Below are 25,662 nucleotides of genomic sequence, written 5' to 3'. Positions count from 1 at the left end.
TATAATACATGACGATTAAAGATAGAACGCCACCGTTCAAGTGAACGTTACTTCTTTTGAAAAAAACACATAAAAACTATATAACACACAAACTAAGCTGTAATCCAGTGTTAACATATACACTGGGCGTTGAGCTTGCAAAATGCCATCGTTAACTGCTTATTCTAATGCTGTAGCATGTGCAAGAAATTTTAGCCTCAAATAGTAGTACAGAATTCATCATATTTGCTAAACCGTTTTTTCATATATTCCGAACTATCAAGGCCGCTTAAACAATAAAATTATTATCAGCCTGATAGAGTTATTAATTATTTCCACGGTGCTGCTTTCAAAGCTTTAACGAAAACACTGTAAAGCTTAGAAGTTAGAAAACTCGCTTCAATACGCATTGACAAAAGTATTAATTGCTATTGTTGCAACTGAGTCATTGTTAGTAAAAATTTGTCAACATTTTTCTATCCATCCTGTCCAAAATCGGATCTTAAGATCAAAGAATGTTGAAGTCGCAGTCAGCTGGAAGTGGTTGTCAATTAAAGGGTGACACTCTAGTTTTCAACACATCTAGAGTAGCACTCAAATGAACATGGCCTTCAAATTAAGATTCTACCTTATGTCAATTTAGCTGTATTTCAGAATTTTATAATATTGGAGTTTTGGGTCAAGGTTAAAATAGCAAGCATAACTTTGCAAATATCGACGCAAAAAGATTTTAGTTTTAAATAAGGCTCTGCTTTCATATATTTGCAAATCACTAATGCATGAATTTAAAAAAAGAACCCAAGGGTATATTTCTCTTTGTGTAGTAGCATCTAATCAAAAATGCATTGATTTTAAATAAGTGCATAGTGACATACATGGATTATCAACACCGAAGAGTGATTTTCAGACATCAGATTAAATGTGGGTGATGCTATGATAAGTGGCTTTAAACTAACACAATGTACTAGGGAAACAAGCGTGATTATTTTGCTGTAGCTCAAATGCAGTAGAAAAAATAAAGGTGTCTAACTTTTCAAGTATTTCAGTCAAATTCGTTGCCTACATAAATGCTGACACTAGTCTTTGTGTTCTGCTGCTGTCAGGTTACAAAACATAGCTCTCCTAGTCAGAGGCATTTAGGTATCTAGAGCAATCTAGGCATTAGTGGTTTCAATGAACACCTGAACAATGCATGTTTAACCACAGTGGTTGACCCCATAGGTCAAGTATTAGCCTAATTAATGACTCAATAAATAGCTACCCAGTCAGGTCACACTAAGCTTAGCAGCAATCGTTCTGAACACTGGCCATTGAGACTGCTCAATGAATGTTAATCCTGATCATTTCTCTAATAGTTTGAAGCAAATAGAAATCCAAACTGCTCTATCGCATGCACACAAGTGGCACACCATTTAGTTTCATAATTAGCTACTAAAGTAGTATATAGAAGTGGTCATCAAAGTACCTTCTACAGTATATGTGTGTTTTGAATAACAATACATTGGTTAAGTATTATATTACTAAATGAGAAATGACACTAACGAGCATTAATGTCCTTATTGTTCACTTGTATCTGAGAAACCGTCAATTCTGTTTTGACTTGCCGCACATAAACCGGCTTATTTAACTTTTGAATGGAGCTGAGCAATGATATGTGATTCATCAAAGCCATAGCTTATCAGATTTTTATAAATGATAATTCACATTATTTACTATTTCAGTCAGCAGAAAACGGTAAAGTGCAGAGGAAATATCAGAATTTGACAAGCACTGGACTGAAAAATCAGGCAAACTGCCAACAAGATCAGTGTTGGATGCTATACACTCAACGCTGCCTAACAGAAGTGTTATAGTGATTCGGGCTCGAGCCAACAACTTGCTAAAGAGAAAAAATGCCAGCTGAATTTTTTATGTTGTTGAACCTTCTTATTATCATTGCGTTGTATTTGTCAATAAATGTGCTCTTTTTGAAGACTAAAAGAGACCAACTCCGCAGTAATGCACTTGTATAGTTATTTTGTATCAAGCAGTCTTAGCTATTATTTTATGTACAGAAAATGTGCATAAAACAATGACTATGATAGATAATACAATACCGACAATAGATATAATCTGTTGTACTGCACTGTACACTATGATGTACTATTCAAGAAACAAGCTCTAAGATAAATTATAATAATTCTTTTAAAGAAAAACCAAATATAAGGAAATATGCCGCAGCAGCCAGTCTACTGACAACTTACTGTCAAACCGACAAGCCCAAAAAATTACTTAGAACGCTGTGCTTGACTAAAAACAATCAGAAATTCACTACACAATGAGAAATATATCTTTTTGGGTCATTTTCCAAATTTAAGTGAATGTGTCTGAGTAGAATGTTCTATCAATTTCTTGACAGTTCAGGGCATTATTATTACTGGTAAAATGTGAATAATAGCACTCAGTATTACTATTGATCAACAAAACCACCCAAAGTCAAGAGATCTAAAGTTAGAAAAAATTTGGTACTGTGCTGGGTCCAGCCCGACTGATCATTGCTAACAATAAATTGCAGTAAGAAAGAAGTTTTGAAAAGCGAAAATGCCCTCAAGATAGAATGTTATTGTATTTTTATTGGCTCTCTATGTGACATTAAGTTTTTCCCTGGGTTCTACATAGGCACAATGGGCTTGTTGGGAATCTACCCAATTTATGGTGCTGTGGTATTGCGCAGGTTTTGCAACCTGACACTCCATTCCCGTGTGGGGAAATGTTTTTACTTAACGTTCTAAGAGTGACTTAAGATGAATAGAAAGACATTGCTGTTATTGTATGTTAGATTGAGTAACTAAGTATGTTGTGCAAGTAATTCATATTATTACTGTAGATAATATGCACAGCAAGCAAAGATGTGTGTGTTTCATTTTAGCAATCACAGTAACTGAGTTGCGTCAATGCATTGTTACCAACTAAGTTTTTTAAGTTTTTGTATGCAGTGCAGCAGCGATATGTGACTGAATAAGAAACTATAACATAGACCATATTTATAAATATTGAGTTACATTATTCGTTTATTTTAGTGAGCAGAAAGTTATGCAGCCTAAAAGAAAATTGAGAGTTCAAAAAGCCATGATCGAAAGATTGAGGCAAACTACCAAAAAGGCCAGAGCTGTATACTGTTAAAAGAAATTGGTGTTTGAAAATTATAATGATGACTTATGCCCGAGCCCACAACTTACTCAAGAAGCTGCAAAATTAAACTGGCAGCAGAGTCTTCTTGTTGTTGAGGCTTTTGTAATATCGCATTAAACTTGACGTCTGAATAAATTTACTCCGTTTGGTGACTAAGCAACGACCATTCTATGGTACTTGACTAGTTGAAATTTTTTAGTATCAAGCATGGTGGCTGTTGTTGTTTTAAATACAAATTTATTGATTCCTATGTTAAAGTTTAACATACTATACAATATGTAAGTTCTAACAACAATTATTGTTGTTTTATACAGATTGTTGTTTTATTGTACAGATTATAGCAGACTCTTAGTTGATCTATAAGTGATAGCAACATCCCAAATTATGTGTAAGCCCTGGCACCTCTGCATTGATATGTAAGTTATAGCAACCTCCTAAATGATATATAAATAACAGCAGCTTCCTAATTACTATATAATTCATTGCAGCCTCCTAACAGATATATAAATAGTAGCTACCAACTATATGAAATTCAAATTATAGTAAACTCTTTTGTGATCTATAAGTCATAGCAACATCCTAAATTCTATGTAACCCATAGCAACCACTGCAATGATATGTAAGTTATAGCAACCTCCTAAATGATATATAAATAGCAGCAGCCACCTAGTTAATATATTATTCATAGCAGTCTCCTAACTGATATATAAATAGTACTGTAGCTACCAACTAGATGATATTCAAATTATAGCAAACTCTCAGGCGATCTATAAGTGATAGCAGCATCCTAAATTATATGTAACCCATAGCAGCCTCTGCAATAATATGTAAGTTATAGAAACCTTTTAAATGATATATAAATAGCAGCAGCCTCCTAATTAATATATAACTCATTGCAGCCTCCTAACTGATATATAAATAGTAGCTACCAACTATATGAAATTCAAATTATAGTAAACTCTTACGTGATCTATAAGTCATAGCAGCATCCTAAATTCAATGTAACTCATAGCAACCTCTGCAATGATATGTAAGTTATAGCAACCTCCTAAATGATGTAAAAATAGCAGCAGCCTCCTGATTTATATATAATTCATTGCAGCCTACTAAATGATATAAAAATACTAGCTATCAACTATGGGAAATACAAATTATAGCAAGGTCTTAGGTGATCTATAAGTGATAGCAACATCCTAAATTATATGTAACCCATAGCAGCCTCTGCAATGATATGTAAGTTATAGAAACCTCTTAAATGATATATAAATAGCAGCAGCCTCCTAATTAATATATAATTCATTGCAGCCTCCTAACTGATATATAAATAGTAGCTACCAACTATATGAAATTCAAATTATAGTAAACTCTTATGTGATCAATAAGTCATAGCAGCATCCTAAATTCTATGTAACTAATAGCAACCTCTGCAATGATATGTAAGTTATAGCAACCTCCTAGATGATGTAAAAATAGCAGCAGCCTCCTAATTTATATATAATTCATTGCAGCCTACTAAATGATATATAAATATTAGCTATCAACTATGGGAAATACAAATTATAGCAAGGTCTTAGGTGATCTATAAGTGATAGCAACATCCTAAATTATATGTAATCCATAGCAGCCTCTGCAATGATATGTAAGTTATAGAAACCTCTTAAATGATATATAAATAGCAGCAGCCTCCTAATTAATATATAATTCATTGCAGCCTCCTAACTCATATATAAATAGTAGCTACCAACTATATGAAATTCAAATTATAGTAAACTCTTATGTGATCAATAAGTCATAGCAGCACCCTAAATTCTATGTAACTAATAGCAACCTCTGCAATGATATGTAAGTTATAGCAACCTCCTAGATGATGTAAAAATAGCAGCAGCCTCCTAATTTATATATAATTCATTGCAGCCTACTAAATGATATATAAATATTAGCTATCAACTATGGGAAATACAAATTATAGCAAGGTTTTAGGTGATCTATAAGTGATAGCAACATCCTAAATTATATGTAACCCATAGCAGCCTCTGCAATGATATGTAAGTTATAGAAACCTCTTAAATGATATATAAATATCAGCAGCCTCCTAATTAATATTTAATTCATTGCAGCCTCCTAACTGATATATAAATAGTAGCTACCAACTATATTAAATTCAAATTATGGTAAACTATTATGTGATCTATAAGTCATAGCAGCATCCTAAATTCTATGTAACTAATAGCAACCTCTGCAATGATATGTAAGTTATAGCAACCTCCTAAATGATTTAAAAATAGCAGCAGCCTGCTAATTAATATATAATTCATAGCAGCCTTCTAACTGATATATAGATAATAGCTATCAACTATGGAAAATTCAAATTATAGCAAGGTCTTAGGTGATCTATAAGTGATTGCAACATCCTAAATTATATGTAACCCATAGCAGCCTCTGCAATGATATGAAATTTATAGCAACCTCCTAATTGATATATGAATAGCAGCAGCCTCCTAATTAATATATAATTCATAGCAGCTTCCTAACTGATATATAAATAGTACTGTAGCTACCAACTATATGAAATTCAAATTATAGCAGACTCTTAGTTGATCTATAAGTGATAGCAACATCCCAAATTATGTGTAACACATGGCACCTCTGCAATGATATGTGAGTTATAGCAACCTCCTAAATGATATATAAATAGCACCAGCTTTCTAAGTAATATATAATTCATTGCAGCCTTTTAACTGATATATAGATAATAGCTATCAACTATGGAAAATTCAAATTATAGCAAGGTCTTAGGTGTTCTATAAGTGATAGCAACATCCCAAATTATATGTAACACATGGCACCTCTGCAATGATATGTGAGTTATAGCAACCTCCTAAATGATATATAAATAGCACCAGCTTTCTAAGTAATATATAATTCATTGCAGCCTCCTAACTGATATATAAATAATAGCTATCAACTATGGAAAATTCAAATTATAGCAAGGTCTTAGGTGATCTATAAGTGACAGCATCATCCTAAGTTATATGTAACTCATAGCAGCCTCTGCAATGATTTGTAAGTTATAGCAACCTCCTAAATGATATATAAATAGCAGCAGCCTCCTAATTAATAGATAATTCATAGTAGTCTTCTAACTGATATATAAATAATAGCTATCAACTATGGAAAATTCAAATTATAGCAAGGTCTTAGGTGTTCTATAAGTGATAGCATCATCCTAAATTATATGTAACTCATAGCAGCCTCTGCAATGATATGTAAGTTATAGCAACCTCCTAAATGATTTATAAATATCAGCAGCCTCCTAATTAATATATAGTCCATAGCAGCCTCCTAACTGATATATAAATAATAGCTATGCACTATGGAAAATTCAAATTATAGCAAGGTCTTAGGTGATCTATGAGTGACATCATCATCCTAAATTATATCTAACTCATAGCAGCCTCTGCAATGATATGTAAGTTATAGCAACCTCCTAAATGATATATAAATATCAGCAGCTTCCTAATTAATATATAATCCATAGCAGCCTCCTAACTGATATATAAATAATAGCTATCAACTATGGAAAATTCAAATAATAGCAAGGTCGTATGTGATCTATAAGTGATAGCAACATCCTAAATTATATGTAACTCATAGCCGCCTCTGCAGTGATATGTAAGTTATAGCAACCTCCTAAATGATATATAAATATTAGCAGCCTCCTAATTAATATATAATCGATAGCAGCCTCCTAACTGATATATAAATAATAGCTATCAACTATGAAAAATTCAAATTATAGCAAGGTCTTTGGTGATCTATAAGTGATAGCAACATGCTAAACTATATGTAACTCATAGCAGCCTCTGCAATGATATGTAAGTTATAGCAACCTCCAAAACAATTTATAAATAGCAGCAGCCTCCTAAATAATATATAACTTATAGCAGCCTTCTCACTGATATATAGATAAGTGCTACCAACTATGTGAAATTCAAATTATAGCATTTCCTCAAGTGATCTATAAGTTATAGCAACATACTTTATTATATGTAAATCAGAGCAGCCTCTCAAACAAACAAGTTATAGCAAACTCCTAAATGATATAGATTACGGCATCTTACTAAAGGGTAGGTAAGCTGTGCCATGCTATATAATGTTTCCATTGTGACTATTACATAAGTTACAATGGTAACATTCTAATTTATGTGTAAGTTGTAGCAATCTGCTAACTGGTAATCATTATTTTTGCTTACTCATTGAGGTATGAATTATTTTACCTTCAAATTGATATGTAATTTACCACAACCATCTAGACATTCTCCAAATTTTGACAGATTTTCGAGAATGCATATGTACAAAGTATGATAAGGCGATGAATATATATTGTATGATACCATATTCTCCTAAAATTTCCATAAAAATATATAATAATTAGGAGGTGAATAAATATATATATATCTACAATGTAGATAAATTAGACCATATAGGAGGCTTACCCATATATATTTGCGTTAACTCCTAATCCTTTATATTCCGAAACCTCCTAACTGGTATATATTTATTCAACTCCTAACTCTGAAATATGGGTATATATACATATATATATATTTATGCATATGTATATATATATATGTATATACATACACATATATATATAAATATATATATATATATATATATATTTATGCAAACCAATATAGTAAACAACGCAATAATAACTTGCCTGTAATATTTAACACTTTCTGTTATAATCATCAGTTTTGCTCATGCACAACCTATACCAGAGTACTTGCTGTGATGGTAGGTAATACGAGTTTTTAAACTGTACCACATAAAATTGTCTGTTTTCAATTTCAGTATGGGAAATTTCTTGTAATTAATAACACGGTCAACACATACTTATCTTTCTTCTTTTTTTAACTATTTATGATTGATCTTCAACTGCAATGCTTCAACTTAGTTTCAACGCCGAAAAATGCCATTCAAATGGCTTCTGCCAAAAAACTAAAATTGATCTTACAAACACAATATTGTCTAGATATAGCCCATAGTCATTTACTTCAAACTGTTTGATACATGAAAATATTTTTTGTCAACAGCTGTCTGAATTTATTATCTACAACAAAAAATATTTTTGCTGCGAGTAGTCTGCTTCAAATGAAAATTGAGGCAAAAAGTAATCTCGACCGATTTTGTTTATCCTAGCTGTATTTCAGTAAACAAAAGAGTTTTATAATTTGCTGTGTATTGCTTGTGAAGTTTTGAGCTTTTTCTAAATATTTATCACATGTTTTGGTTAGTTCGCAACGTAGTTTAGCCAATTGACCATGTGAACATTTCATATGCCTGAGTCACTCAGTATTTTATTGCTATTGGATCTATCCACACATTACTATGGAACTGACAAAAATCGGCAACAACGTTGAAAAACAATATCATGTTAACTTCTTCATATTGTATATAACTTTAACATAAATAAAAAAAATCATATTAGGTGGCCTAACATTTATTTTATGATATTTGGCTAAATGATCAAATTATTTTTAAATGTTACTGTAGGCAGTCATCAGGAAATAAGAAAAACTTAAAAGCAACAAGCTGTTGTTCTAGAAAATAAAAAAAAATTCTAGTTGGCTTCCGTAACGATTACAAAATCTAATGATTGCGAGAGGGCTAGTTGAATGTGTAGCAAAATTGATGATACTGTTTTATAGATTAAACAAACTTACATTAGCGGTTAAAGAAGATAGTCTCAATCAACTACTGAGGTTATGCAAAACAAGACTATATTAAGTGTGCATGAATTGTTTACTTATAGTTTAGAAAAACTGACAAATCTCCAAAAGCTGTGCCTCGATGGAAACAACTTTGAAGTGTATCCTTCAGTGCTCAGAAGATTGCCAGAACATATTCACATTGACATCGGCAAGTCTGAATCTCCAGAGAAACACATTGCAAGAGGTAATTCTTAGCTTACTGATCAAACACTTTTAGCAACTGCATTAAAAAAAGTTTCACACATTGTAAATGATCTATATAATTGCTGTGCAGTATGCCGTAATTTTGCAGTGTGCTATACTTTTTAAAACAACATAGACACTTACCACAAGTGATTCGTGCCCTTACTGCAAATTGTTTGCTGTCATGTACTGTCCATTAACTTTCTTAATGCATTACCTGAAACCTTACAAATCATGCATCCTTCAAATCTGTATTTTTAAAGATTGAACTTGACTGCAATGTACATTGATATGAATCTGATAGTGTGGATAACCTGACCTTTTTAGCTTTCCATGTTTCTGTGCTACAATCTTACTGCTACTGCACATTGTCCAATGTGTTCACTACAAAATAGGTTGTTTGTAAGATGAAATGGAAACCAGATTACATATACTGCTTAAGCTTTGACTTCTTTCATCAATTACGGTCAATTAATCTAACAACTCATGTTTGGTCTAACCAGAACGATTGTTATGTTATTATTTATTGTCAGAGACACTGGCTGCCCTCCTGGTCTGCAAAACACATTCTATGTGATAAAATAGGCTCAAATACTTTACTATGAAACCCGTGTGTAGCAAGTTACTCATATCAACTCCAACTTACCAACATAAATTGTGTCAATAGTTCATTAATGTATTTTGGTAATAGTTTGCTTAAAGTTGCAAGGTTTCTATTTAATCTGCCTTCAGGGATTGATATCATAGTCTCAAACTTTCAAAAAAAATCATTTTGGGGAGAAAAAAGATTTCTAAACTGTTACCTAATTGTATTTCTGTAGTGAAATCTTTTAACATTTTCTCAAATATTTTAGATATTATAATATTTCAGATGTTTATAATACTTTCATCTCACATTAAAAAACGAAAGTCGGCACTTTAGTCACTCTGGAAATATGAGAACATTTTGCTTAAGCATTTGACCTTGCCATATAAAAACAGATATGGATCAATGATGCTACTCTTTAATTGATTGCTACTGCTATTTAAGAATCATTTGAGATTTATTGATTTTAATGGACAAATAATAGAACACGATCAGTAGAAAAGTGTCTACAAAATGATCCAAAAATTTACTAAAACAGTTTTATTTATTATAAAAATGCCTATACTAGTATATTATAAGTATTTTAGGAATTACAATAATACTAATAAGATTACATCAACAACAATTAAATAGGTCATTGCTGTTGTCCCTACCATAGTTTATTGACAGCGGACCTAAAAAGAGCCATTGTTGCAATACTCTCAACTACACTCTGATTCAAAGTCACTAAGGTCTGAATTCAGTTTGTTGTTTGTCAATGACGTGGTGTAAACCTTTGTCTTAAAAACTTCGAAGCGATTTGAATAATGATAAGATTAAACTAATCATGAACACCATATGAAGTGAGAGCAGCTGTTGACATAGATTATGAAATACAGCACCACCCTATAGTTTATATGTTACCTCTTATGAAGCCTTTCTACAAAGGAAAAGTTTAAAGGTTCAAAGTTGTAAAAATTCAACAGAGGTTTCACAGTAGCCTTTGTATTTCAAATTAATTGTTTCTTGTGAAAAGTTGTCTGCTGATTTAAAAATAAACTTTAGGCTAAACCCTTTTGAGAGAAAATCCAGCTTTTACAGCAAAATCATTGATTGTATGTCAGCAAAAAACTTTTGGTAATAATTAATTATTTCAGAACGAGCCAAAAATTATCCAGTGAGTCAGTTATATACATGTATGCTGCATTTATCCGAGAGCTTATTCTAAACTTAAAAATATTCAAGTATTAAATATCAGTTCTTATTTGTGATCATTTTTAGTTGCCAATGGACAGTTACGATTGCGCTAAATATCGCAACCCCATCAAGTGATGAATGTGGGATTGAACCCCTTGATTAAAGAAGATTTTACAGAGCTGTTTACTAACTCCTAGTCTGCATGTCTGTATGCTAAGATAATAGAGGCAATATGAATGATTGAATGAGATGTCTCATATTTGCTACTTGACTTTCCTTATTCACTTTTATTAACAGCTCGGCAATTAGCAAGCTTACAAAAAATGATTTGAGAATGTTTAATAAGGACCATGTCTAGAGCAAACTCTAATAAGCTTTATCGGTTACTTCAGAAAATTATTACACTTTTTTAAACAAGCAAGGAAATAAAATTATTATTTTACTACTTGAAGTTCGTGAAACTGAAGCTTATTTATTAAATAACTGGTATTGGGAGAAATCAATAAAGATTCACTGAAGCTGTTAGTGCCATAAAAATGTTCCTAAATTTATTTAACATTTTGAAGCCTGGTCTTCCATGTCATTGTGTGTCAATATACCCGAGCCAGTTGTCAATCGATGGGAAATTTTGAAACATTTATTAAATAGACATAAATATGCCCAGAATTTACTGATATTTGGTAAAACACAGGTAAGAAAAGTCCAGCAACATACAATTATTGGAATTAAATAAAAGCTAATGGTATCACAGTTCTTAGGACTGAAAACAATAGAAATTTGTACAAATTGTACTAATTCTGAAAATCTTTTCAGTAACATCATATCCATCAAGCACGCGTTTATCATTGTTTGCTGACGCGAAATTATCAGTGAATTTATAGTTATTATCACATAATTCTTCATCTTCATCGCATATAAGGCAACGAGTTGTATTAAATTTTATCGTGGTAACGTCAAAGTAAAATTGTTATCATAACTTAGGACGCGGATAAAGATAGTTGTACATTATTAAAACCCTAAGGAAAATTTCTAGTCTCATGCCCCAGACAAAACTTGCCTGTGTTGTTATGTCTAATGCCTTGAACACACATTTTCAAATCTGTCATAAAGCCTAACTACCAGTCTTTTAAAGTTATTAACTCAGTCTGAGCTATGGTGAAAATTGCTTCATGTGAATTTATCTCAAGAATAATACCTAAAACAAAACCTAACTTACCTATCATAAATCCTTGTGTTTATGCCACGATCTAAATTTTGAAGGCTGTTTTTGAGTTTCAAGCATACGGGGTACCTCAAAATGTAAATGAGTTGGGCTTGCAATTTTTTTTCATTTAACATATTTTCTGAAACCCAGCCACGTGAGTTGATCAGTCAACTGGCGAAAAATATGACAATCAATCAGTCAGTGTAAGATGATTGTTGCATTTTAAATATTGCCTGCTTTCTAATCTAGGCTACAATTACAATAAAAAAATTTTGAAAGATTGTGGTGTAAAATAGCAAAAGTGTCGTTTCCAGAGTTGTTCTCTTGAGATGGAACAAATAAAAATTACATGCATTGAGTAGAGTCGAAATATTAGTTTTTATTTTTAAAAAATTGCTTTTAAAAAACAATAGATAATGGCAAAAAACATTAAGCGTGACTTACTGTTTTTAATAATACTCATCTTTAACCATTTTTATTTTTTCATTATTTTTATTTTAGAGCCTATTCAGGCGATGACTGTTTAGAAGTTCAGCTAGCAAAATAAAAGTTCAATGAAATGGGTATGTATATGTAGAGTGTAAAGCAAAATTGTGAATAAAAATATTGTAGTACACACGCACATTCTAGGACACACACACATATATATAAATATACTAGCTGCATTACCTGTGTTCGGGAACATATTTACATAAAGCAATAGTTTTATTGAGAGTTGTCATTTTACTGTAAAACAACTCCAAATATGCAAATTACTGAAATTTTTGTGCTGGTCTGACTCATACACATATGCAGTTGTACATGTCAATAATGTTGGAAAGACCAATCAAATATGCAATGGGTCTTGCAGCTAAACTACAATGCATCAGTCTCAAACCAATCAAATCAGAATTGTCCTAATTTTGTACACAAATAATGAAATTGATAATGATAATGAAATTGACATTGCTAGGCAAACTGAAGTTCTTTAAACTACAAGCTGTCAGTTGTAGTTGTAGTCGTAGTTGTAGTCAAACTGTAGCTGCAATGAAAAGTTTTACATATTTTAAGAAATTCTAGAAAATATTTTGCTATTGCACTGCTTAGCTATCACCAGCATTTATTGAATTGAGACTTCTACAAGCTTGAAACACTAATCATGACTCACCAGTTCTTCATTTATAGCCTGTGTTTTGACATGGTATATACAAACTGTGCAGCAGTAATGCAGTCGTGTTGATAAAATTTAATATCAATAAAGTCTACTATATAAACTACATATATGGCCTCTTGCCTTTTCAACGGAAGGCATTACATGTGGAGCATTTTGTTACATCCGTCCCATAGAAAAATTTGGCCCTATCCTGTGTTGCCGGACTGTAGTCCAGTGCAAAGTTTTATGTCCATACGCGGCGCCTGGTAGCAGCTGCTGTAGTTAGTGCATCTCGCTGTTGACGCCGTTTCATCTGCTCAGAAAATTCAGCTCGCCGAGCAGCTGTGGTAGCGAGAGCATCATGTTCTTGCCGCCGCTGCATCTGCTCGGAGGTTTCTGCACGTCTGGCCGAAGTAGCGGCTGCTTGGAGCTGTTTGAGTCGCTGCTGGGTTGGTTCAGTAGTCTCTGCGCTTCTAGCAGCTGCAGTAGCAGTTCCGCTTTGTTGTGGACGTAGCTGTGTTTTCTCTGCAGTTTCTGCTCATCTAGCTGCTGCTTTGCGAATTCGGTCTCTTTCTCTACGGGAATCAATCTGCTCCTGTGTTTGGGCAGTAGGCTTTTTGGAAGGCGTTGCACTGCTTCAAACATTTCTAAAATTGAATGAGATGGTGTGCTTTTTTGTGATATACACAGCTCGCTTTCTTTTCACCGTCGCCTATCGCAACGCTTGGAGTGCCCATGCAAGTTCTGTAGTAGCTGTAGCTCTGTAGTACTCGTAGCTGGAACATAAGTAAAAGTAACTCAGCTCCGGAAGGAAATGAACATATTTACTATCACAAACAGTGGCAAATCCAACGTTTTTAACCCTTTCACCGAAGAGACTCACTTATGCGTTTTCTATGGTCGACTGCCGTAGGCGCATATTTGTGACTTTTCCAGCAATTGTTGGCAACTGAATTTTATTGTTCGTTGATAACATAACCAACGATCTTTAAGACTTTTATAGTAGTGACAGTGTTGTCCAGAGAATTCTCCATAAAGTTAGCCTAAAGAAATATTTTGAAATCTTCGTTTGAGAATCTCAAACTTAAAAACTAAAAATTTGTGTGCGAGTTCATTAAATGCCTCGAGTTACAAAACAAATAACTACTTAATGTTGATGAAATTATAGCTGATTCAGATTTTTGTGATTACACAGATAATTAAAATGCACAAAGTACAGACACAACAAATTTTTTGTATAGCAGTGCTTGTTAACATGTTGGCAAAATGGAATATATAACCTAAACAAACATTCTAGTTCGAATTTGAAATTGAAAAAATAATGTATACATGATAAGCAATATCGGCAAATGGCTGACAGTAGGCCGATAGCAAACTGTGTACACGGACGCAATTGAAAGGGTTATGTAGTGGAAGTGTGGCAATTCATAGACGATACAACATTGATTCAAAAACACTTCCCTTTTTTATTTAAAAATTCTGTAGGAGAAGACTGCGTTTTCCAGTGACCGCAAGAAACCGGCGTTCCCGTGACCATTTCGGCAGACGTTGGCAGTAAAAATTAATCGCATCTAAATTACTATGCATTAATTTCTTTTTATTTATTGATAAGTACATTTGTATAACTGTATAGGCTGCCAAACCCAGGACGGTTCTTTTTAACACGACAGCAAATTTTCTGTTCCAAACGCAACAGTGTCGTTGGGCGCCAGAAGAGGCGCGTGCTAACTGGATATGACGTGTTTTTGTGTGAAATCGATGAATAGGTTATGTATAGAGGGGTGTATTAACTGTCGATTCCCGTTAATGCACCCTAGATATCCAGTAGCGGGTAATAGTCCAAAAAGTACGTTACTCTATAAGGCGGACACACAATCACACACATTTGCACACGCACACGCACGCGCACACACACACACACAACGGTTGCCGTTTATATAGTAGATATATGTATAAATATGTTTGTGAGTTGAACATTAAAAATGTATGTCTAGTTATACAAGTAGCTGAAAAAATTCTGAATGAATATCTCACACCTTGCTGTATTGTAACTTCATGTTTATAATCAATCGTCTAACCACAAGTCTACAAAGTCTTTTACGGGTCTATGGCTCATACTATATAAAGTATGCGTACTGCAAGCCATTTTATCAAAAAATGCCGATTTTGCTTCATGATATGCATCCAAGTCTTTGAATTTCAATCTTTAATTAGAGCGTTTTGTTATATATTTTATTTTGCCAAGATGCTAACAAACACTGCTAAACAAAAGGTTTTCTTGAACAAGAATTTCTCTCGAAATTTAAGTTAGACAATTTCTGTACTGATTATATATGCTATTACGAGACATACATTGCTCGCCATCTCAGCTCAGCATTATCTTTAATGGTAAAACGAATTTTCAAACCAATAAATGCTAAAATTTGGATATAATTCTGGAGTTTACTAAAATATATACATGTACTATAACTTCCCTTTAGTATGTGTTTAGTAAGCTAAATTCAATTAAGTTAGTTTCAGTGTTTATGTTACACATTGATCTCAAAAGGAAAAACACTTTGTGAACCTTTTTGCACATAGTACATTGTAAAGTTAAATCTTTTTGCAGATCATAGCCGATAAATGCACTAAAGTTATTGCAGATGACTATGTTTTTAAAGCTAACATATTGTTTTGTTACTAAATTTAATGATGATGAATTTGATGGTTTTTACCAAGTGTTTGCATTTTTTAGTTACTATGGGGTTCTATACCACTCTATACAATAACTTCGCCTTTTGAGGCCGCCACTGAAACAAATTAAAATCATTTAAATGTATTTCAAAACATTTTTCATTGCAATCGTTAAAAAAATATTTATATTTAGCCGTTGACTGTTCATGGTTTCACATTCACATTTAAACGCGTTTAGGCTTTCATTAATCCCTCTAATATGTCCACAATAACCCTTCTTTCCTTATTCAAAATTTAATAGTTACAGTTGCTTGAAAAACTTAGAAAACTCATACACTTGTTTTATTTGTTTTTCCCATTTTTACTGAACTGCGTAAAAAGCTCTCTCATGGTTTGAAGGTTAATAGTTAGAAAAGTGAATGGTGTATAATTGTATTAACAAAAATGAATTTTCTGTCAATAGACTCTTTTACTACTGAGACAACGCCAGGTATTATTCTAGTGTGTATATACATGTAAATGCATAAATATATTAATATATATATATATTTTACAAATTCGGTATGAAGTCATCATCGTCGTGTGTCTGGATTCCGGTTATAGATGTTAAAATCTTGATATTAAAACTCCTGGTTTGGATGGATTTGAACTCACAACGACTTCATTAACAATTTTTTTTATCTGGGTGCTTTACCACTGAGCTAGAATGCCATAGTGATCAGATATGTTTCATATAACAGATACACCATGCACGTGCTAATTATTTTTGCCTTAGGCATTTAACCACAGGTTTTGAGATCTTTTCATTGCGGAACTCGAACATAAATTCAGTTATCGGCCAAACCGAAGCATGCACATTGGAATTACCAAAGCTTCAGAAACAGCATGAAAACATTTGTTAACAAATAGAGAAGCATTTTACGCTTCCTGGTTTATTTACAAAAAAGGGAGGAACCATCTGGGGCGACGTCTCCTCTGCTGAAAAGTTTTTCTAGGAAGCAGTTGCCTTCCAGTCGAGTTACTCTAAATTGTTTTGGTGAAGGATTCTTTTTAAAGATGTGAAGTAAGCGTGCCGTTGCTGTTTATATTTTCTCTTTTCTACAATTTTTGATGTAACTGATCTGTTGCATTTTTTTCTGTTTCATTATTAATTTACGCAATTTTTTGTGTTGTATCTTAACCTTTAATGTCTTTGATGTTTTAACAGTCAAACATACGACAAGTTCACTTTTTTTTCTTTTTCTGTCATCATAAATATAAAAGCTTTAACTAAAATTAAACAAGATTTATATCTAACAGTTTTTATTTATAGTATACAGCACAGCTTACTGTGCACATTGTTGAAATAATACTTTACCAAAGTTGTTTTCTCGCCTCGGAACAGATTAAAGTTTACATAATTTCATTTTAATGGAAAAATCAGTTTTGGATCTCAAGGAACTCGATTTCGAACAACCTTCTGGAATGGAATATGTTTGAGAACCAAGGTTTCATGGTACGTTATTAAAAGTTGTACGTTGTTTAAGGTTTTGAAGTTCAAATTTACAACAGTTTGAAAACTTTTACAGTTGTTTTAGTTATTTTGAATTTAGTTGTTATGCACAAAACTGTTTCCTCATTATATTAAATTTTATATTTGCAGTGGTTTGAAAACCTTTACAGTATTTTTATTTACTTTTTATTTATTAGCCCTGCACCAAAAAATTCTCTCATGATATGTTATTTGAAAGTAAAATGGCAAAAGTTGTTATTTGTTAAATGCAAATCAGTTTTCTGTTTGAAAACTTTTTTATAAACCTGGGCAACGCAGTCTAGCACAAATAGTATGTATACATGCAAATATGTACATATATATATATATATATTCTTATATATAAATATATATATATATATAATAGATAATAAAAGTGCAGTGTAAAAGTTGATAAAAACGGTATAACTTAGAGTTTCATGCTAAAAAAATGTTAAAATATTTCGCATTCATCAGACACTAATGGTAATTTGTGTCTTGCCGATCTTATAAAATAATAGAGTACAATCAAATAAAATTACAAATTATAAAAATTATAAGTTGTTTGATTGCTTTGATCAGTTTAAGCGTGTGTGTTTATCTGTTTGGCATAGGTATATTCTTGGTGGAACATTCAAACCTTTTCGACTCATAATGGACTAAGAGATAAAGTGCTCGACTAAAATAAGCATATGACAATTAGAATCGTATCCCGTTGTCCATAAAAGTGCTCGAAGTTACTGTGCTGATCTATGAAAGAGATAATAAAAGAGCAGGGTAAAATTTTACAAAAACTTTATTATTCAACGCTTCATGCACAGGCATTCGTCAGATACAGAAAAAATAAAACATAGTAACTGAAGTACTTTACATAAAATGTTTTCATTCTTCTGTATCTGACGGTGCATATTATATACATATATATCTATATATCTATATATATATATATATATATATGTAGATTTAGAACGAAAATTACCATCCCTAGCCGTTTACCGGGATGAGTAAAGAATTTATATATATTGTGAAGAAAAACTTTAAATATAAATATATATAACTATATATTGTTTTCTCACCTCAGTTAATCAATATGGGTGGTGATTTCTGACAATCAAACATATTTGTCACAGAAGTGTAGAACTCTTATTTTTAACTAACTATTAGACCACACAGAGTGAGCCTGCTTGCTATAGCAGGGAATAACGGTAATTAGGAACAGGCATTTAATGTAATTCACTCTCTCTGACAGCCTTGCATAAAGTCATCACATGAAAAAACCATGCTGCAAAACCGCAGTAACAATTACATGGATGTTTTTTATCGCTTGGTATTATTTATAAATGAATATGTACATATCCTTAGGATCTTTATTTGGTACAATATACGATAACGGTGAATATTAGGGCAGTACAACGTTCATACAATGCAGTTGGAACGCACATACAACACACTTGCAACCGCACAAACATTGTGGATACAACGCCGACCCAAACAATTAACAACGAATGCGCCACAACGTAACACTGTTAACATGTTAATATAATTTAAAATATTATGTGTGTGGGGGCCCACATAGACCCACATATAGACCCACACATAGACCCACACATAGACCCGCACATAGGCCCACACATAGACCCACACATAAACTCACACAGACCCACACATAGACCCACACATAGAACCACACATAGACCCATGCATAGACCCAAACATCGACCCACACATAGACCCACACATAGACACATACATGGACACACCTACATAGACACACATAGACACACACACATAGACACACATACACATAGACACACACACATAGACACACACACATAGACAATGTCAGTCATAGACAATGTCAACCCTATTGGAACAATATGTCCCCAATTTGATGGGAAAATTATTCTCACAGGTGTGTATGATATTTTAACCATTGATTTGGGAACATTTATTATTTTATTTGAGTTCACACACAGTCATCATCATTCCTAATACCATTGCTGCAAGATGTTCCAAATTTAATGTCAAAATATCAACCCGAAAGAATTGCTACTTAAGTGGTTTCCTGAGCACATTGACCAATTACAACAAAATAACTCAGTCAGTCATAGAATATGTCAACACCATCACAACAAAATGTCCCCAATTCGATGGTAAAATTATTCTCACAGGTGTGTATGATATTTTAACCATTGATTTGGGAACATTTATTATTTTATTTGAGTTCACACACAGTCATCATCATTCTTAATACTATCGCTGCAAGATTTTCCAAATTCAATGCCAAAATATCACCCTGATGAATATGCTTCTTAAGAAGTTTCCCGAGCACATTGACCAATTATAACAAAAGAGATAAAATCAGTCATAAAATATTTCAACACTATGGGAACAATATGTCCTCAATTTGATGGTAAAATTATTCTCACAGCTGTGTATGATATTTTAACCATTAATTTGGAGACATAGAACAATTATTATATGTGAGCTCACAGTCACGAACAATCTAAAAACCGTTGCTGTAAGATTGCCGTTATTTGACCGCCAAATATCTCAGACATGTTTACGCTATTTTAAACATTTGTATGGTCGCATTAACCAATTAATATAAAATAATGTGCAGTTTTTAGCCATGTAAAAGCCATTATGCCAAAATGTCTCAATTTGATGACAGAACTAATATCACATGTGCATATGACATTACAAATTATTGTAAGTTCACTTACAGTCACTAATCATTTAGTGGCTTTCAAAGCATCTGGGCTGTGGTAAAATTTCTCTAATTTGTTGGCACAATTATCAAAGCGAGTTTATGTTATATTTGAACGATTAGCTTAAAAAATTGATCAATTATTGTGAGTCCACACTTACAATGTCATACACACTTGCGTGTGTATGCCATTTAACCCATTAGTTTGGGATTTTTACCAATTCTTGTACGTATAATAATAGGTGTATTTATATATATTTATTTTTCTTTAAAATATTAACATGATCGAAATTATTGAGCCTATAATTGGCACACGTACACAAGACAATAACACTAATGCAATACAAATATAATATATCCTGTGTACAGTAAAAGACAAGTAAGTAGGTATTTGCCAGATTATCGGCAGGATCTGGGAGACATAATACAACCTATGACTTCAAACACATTCCACTTGCTATGCCTGTTTGGCTTTTAATTCATCTTGAAGTTTTTTAAATTAGAACAAAATAGACAGTAACTATTAAATTCATTAAATATTTAATTAAATTTTAAGCCTAACGTTTCAACGTGAAACCTTGGACAATATTTTACTACGTCAGTATAGTTTATGATAATAGTAATCTTTTTGAGCAACATCAAATGGTGTGAAATATTTTGAAAAGATGATTCTTCCTGATCGTTAACTGTTTTCACTTTATTTTTTTGATTCAAGACATATGTCATAACTCTTTGGCAACTGTGAAGTAATTTGACGCACTGTGAGAGCTATTTAGATAGGTAAATATGTAGGCCTACGCATCTACTTAGAAAAATGGGCATAGTGGAAACCGTGTAATCTAAAATTAAAGTGAGCATAACTATCATTAACGCAAAAAAGTTATAATATTTGCTGTTTAAGGGTAACCTGGTGATGTTGCAATTAAAGTTTAAAATCTTGTGCCTAGGTAGATTTTCGACAAATTATTTGCAGTGTCTGTGAGATTTACAAGCTACCATTTCATTAACAACATGTCTCACTCACTGAATATGCTTGGTTCTTAGCTAACCATAAAGCCACGGGCAGAATAGTATATTATAGAACGGCGTAGACAGGAAATGATAAGTTCATTTAATATTTGTAAAGTGTATATGCTATTGAGCACAAACTTTATAAGAGTTTATGATTTTTTTGTCTTAGATTTAGTGTACAAGCAGAAAATGTTATAATCTTTTCATTGTGCATGAGCAGGGCTGAATTTTACTAATTGCAGTATTAAATAAGTTTCTTTGTTCACTAAGTTTAATTGTTGCTTCTTCAATATTACATAACCATAAGCAGAACATGACATGCTCAATGTATGACAGGCAAAGTGTCAGCAATGATAAACTCGTTGCCTCAGAAAAATCTCAAACAGCGCCAAAAGTTTATCAATGTTGCAAAACTTTTTCGAAGCAATTATTAATAAAAATGAGTGGCTATGAGTTACGCAAAGTTAAGTGAGATGAGTTTTCCAATCATTTAAACTAGAGGTCACTTTCCAGCAAAAAAGTCAATGGCCAGCTATAGAGTAATTCTCAAAAAAATGTTTAGTTCAAATTAGCGATCACAATAGAACAATACGTACATGTAATTTATTGCACTGTTGCTATTGATATCTAAAATTATTTTGGTACAATGCAATTTCTAAAAATACTTGTGTAGTGTTTAAACAAATTTGGAAATTGACAAAACAGAAATTTTGGCTCGTGAGCTTCCTTGAGTAAAAGACCAAAAGTAATAACTTGGTCAGCAGTAATAAAAAACAGTTAACAAGGATTTGCTGGCAATATGCATATATAAGTATACATGTATATATTTGCATGTATATATCAACATAATTACATTTGCATGCATTCATGAGCATATTGACATATATATTTATACTAGCTGAATGCTTGGCGTTGGCTGGGTAATAAAAAAGTCCTGCCACATAATTTTTTTGAACACATAACAACAGTTACTATTACATCTGTCAAACTTCATATTATAAGAAAATTGTTCAGTGCAATAAAATACAGAAAAAAGTAAAATATTTTTAAACATTTTCAACAACTGTATCTTTCAAAGTTCATATCACAAAAAAATATTTGGTGGGATGAAAAAAAATTTAAAAGCAATAAAGGCGTTTCAGTGTAAATGTGAAATAATTAGCAAGTATTGAATAAATAAAGTATGTTTGGTGCCATTACAAAAAATTATTTAATGATGATATAATTGATACAAACTAAGAAAACAAAATAAAAATCATGAATATGAAAATTAATAGTACCAATTATTGCCTAGAAGCGTGTGTATAAATAGGTTACTGTTGCCGCAAAAGCTATCCATCAAAACTTAGAACATGAGACTGGTTTTTCTCCTTGCTGGTACAAATTGGAAAATGACACAATGGAATGTTTTTACGTGGTACTATGTCTGTCCGAAAGGAGAGAGAATAGAGAGGCAGCTCATACTTCAAATATTACAAATATCCACTTAAAAAGTATTTACCTGCTACATATTTAGTGATTGATCCTTCGAAACAACTAGAAGTAGGAGTGTAACGACATGTTTGAATTTGAAACGGATCCCTTTAAATTTAAAACTAGAAAAATAAGTACGGTAAAAAGTTAGCTATTATAAAACTTTAAAAAAACCAACACTGCATGTGATACAATAGACTCTTGTCATATGATTCTAACTTGTTTTCTTGTTGGCATTGTAAGATAGAATTGCTGTATAGAGTGGTCTAGAAATCCATAGTTATTGTCCAATGCAAACATTCTCTGGTAAAAACTATCAAAAACTCTTATGAGAATTGCATATAGCGAGTTACAGAGTAATGTTTTATCTTTGCTAGCTATTGTTACTTATATCAACTCTTTTGTATCTAGTCGTTACAATCAGCCAGAAAATTTAGCTTTACAATGCACTAAGTTCATTGCGTATTGAAGGGAGTTCTTACCCTTGAGACGTATTAATAACATATACGCTGATGTTAAGCAAAATAAATTTAGCTTAGTAACATGTATATAAAAATAGTTGTATGTAGATGTATTTTACTAAACATAACTTTAAACTTTGTCATCAGCGAAAATTTGATCACCTTCCTGTTCATGGTTTCGTTCTCACTATAACGCAATATAGCTGAACTAAGATAGAGAGCAGCCTCTTATCTTGTTCAGTCGTTGTTAGAGAGACTTTGGTGAACTGCCCATTGGCAGCTTGTTTTTTTCAATGTAATCTGCCCGTGGACTGACAAATTATAATTTCATGAACTTCTTTGTTTGTGCCGTAGGATCGAAAAAAATCAGAGAAATATTTTTTTGTTCTCGAATGACAAGAACAAAATTCATCCTGTCCCACTTTTTTAAGGCAAAAACATTTTAATAACAGGGGCTTCAGAACTCATGGCTGCAATGTCTTAATTAATAACTTAGCGTGTGCATTCATGAATTTGAGATATATCATTAGAGAAATGGGTGTGATAAGATCAACCAAACCCTATGATTGAGCACACTTGTTAGTAGATTTGTGATTTGAATCTGGCGAGTTCAAATCCACTATAAAAGTATTTTTTGTGGCTAAAACTGTATTGTTATAACTGGACAGAAGAACGACAGGTGACTGAAAGATGATCGACTAACATTAAGATTTATGTATATGATTAAATTGTATTAATATAAATTTACATGTATACATTCAAACATGTATTTATTTATATAAAACAGAGCTTGTTGTATTTTGCCTTAAATTAGTTTTTCAACCATTCTACCACTTAATTATTATTTTTACTTAAAAATTATTAATATTTGCGTGTCATAAAAACTGTACCTCAGTGATAGTTATGTGACAAGTTAAAAAAAGATTCCTGCAAGCACAAGTCTCCTGGCAACCGCAATCCATTTTGTTAATCCCGTTGTAAAGAATTGATGAATTATCATTATATTTGATGGGCAGAGTAGACCTTTAAAATGTTGAATAATCTGGGTATTAAATCGGTACCCGTATTTATGTGAAGTCGAATAATCTAGAATGTTCTGAACTTTAGGCACTCGCAAGCAAATCACAAACAACCTAATTGTAAAAAGAGCAGTTATCTATCAGGCAGTATTACGATAATTTCTGATAACAATTACTATTAAATGCCATATGAAAAATAATTTCAAAACTCTTTAAATTTCTCAAACCTAATATTTAAAAATGGTGTATGTAAGTTGTTTGAGCTTTTGAACCAGAAGGTCTTTGATAATGATTTTAATGTTAAATTAATTAGCATCATGTACACATCTGCAGCTGCTGCTGATGTATGAAAACAAAAATATAAATGCATTGCAGAGTAAGCAATATACTTGTATACTTTTTGCAGTCTGTTTCTTCACTAATGTGAGTAATGAGGTAGCCATTTTTTGTGTCAGACTTGTTAATATTACAATAGCCTCATTTTAATTTTTAATCATTATCTTAGCCTTCAAGATTCAAATTCATTTAAAAAAAATTATCAATCGAACTAGCGGTGCAAGTTGATGGGTTTAACAAAAAATTTCAAGGATCTAAAATTTTTGAAGCCCTGGTTGCTATAATGAGGCTGACACAGCCCATCCTATCAAAGAACAATCTTCAATATAAAAGTTATTGCAAAGTGAAGCTCAGATCAGCATGAGATTTTATTGATCTAATGCTGCCGGGTTGATTGTTTGTTTTTCTTCAAGTACAGTCACCAAAAGCTAATTAATTAACTTCTCACTATTCTGTAACATTTGTATGAAGCCTATTGAAAGCACACTCGGTGTGCTTGTCATACTCGGTCATACCCACATTCTGTATGGCACCACCTGGTGGATTGTAGTATGCAACGAGTTAGTTGTTCATCGGTGTATCATTGGCCATCAATGGTTTTTTACATTGACATTTATAACAATTACTTACATTAATTCATAACACAAAATGTAACTATTTTTCTGATTTTGTGCTGTTGTAGAACAGAAGTAAGAAGAAGTATGTGCTAATTCAGCTGATAGAGAAGTGATTGATTTTGAGGGATAAGTAAAAGAGTAAAAGACCGCTGCTCCTGGAAACTCTGAACATTTTTATGACGAGTGCTGATAACCTCTCACTCAATGGAGGCCTGTAGTAGTATTGGTACAGCATTATGTTATCTTTGATATAGCTGTTCCATAAAAATATATAATATATGCTATCTATACATCTACATGCATGTATTATTTAGTTACCCATGCTTAATTTTGGTGTTTTAAAATTATTAGTTTCTAGCTGTTTTTCCTAACTACATGTGCTATAAATGTGGTGGATACAAGTGATGAATGCGAGTGATATTTTTTATTGAATTTGTTTGTAATAAAATACTGAGTGTGTGATCAAATTTACTCAATATTTAATGAAAAGTCTCAAAAAAGCACTGCACTCACACCATTTTATATTTCAAATGACATTCACAGGTCAATTAATTATACCCTCCAAGTAAAGTTCATCAGTTTATTTGCGTATCTCGTTTACCTGAAAAGTGATTTTGTCAAGTTCCTTAAAAAGAAAAGCTTTA

The 25,662-nt window shown here is 32.3% G+C and overlaps 1 protein-coding gene across 2 annotated transcripts in view; it reads left to right on the top strand.

Annotated features, from left to right (window-relative positions):
- Window positions 1–25,456, top strand: part of LOC137398582 (putative adenylate cyclase regulatory protein) — a 132,450-nt gene extending 106,994 nt beyond the window's left edge. Inside the window, exons 12-13 of one of the 2 annotated variants that reach the window (XM_068084745.1) lie at window positions 8,969–9,111; window positions 25,084–25,456. In XM_068084745.1, the coding sequence (XP_067940846.1) occupies window positions 8,969–9,111; window positions 25,084–25,094 (154 nt within the window). In that variant the 3' untranslated portion in view covers window positions 25,095–25,456. The remainder of the gene's footprint in view (window positions 1–8,968; window positions 9,112–25,083) is intronic. The other variant, XM_068084744.1, reaches the window with a different exon arrangement.
- Window positions 25,457–25,662: the final 206 nt, after the last annotated feature.

This window comes from Watersipora subatra, chromosome 6 (genome assembly GCF_963576615.1).
Source record: "Watersipora subatra chromosome 6, tzWatSuba1.1, whole genome shotgun sequence".
NCBI classification, from domain to species: domain Eukaryota; kingdom Metazoa; phylum Bryozoa; class Gymnolaemata; order Cheilostomatida; family Watersiporidae; genus Watersipora; species Watersipora subatra.
The sequence above is the reverse complement of the archived record's forward strand: the minus strand, read 5'-3'. Positions and strand labels throughout refer to the sequence as shown.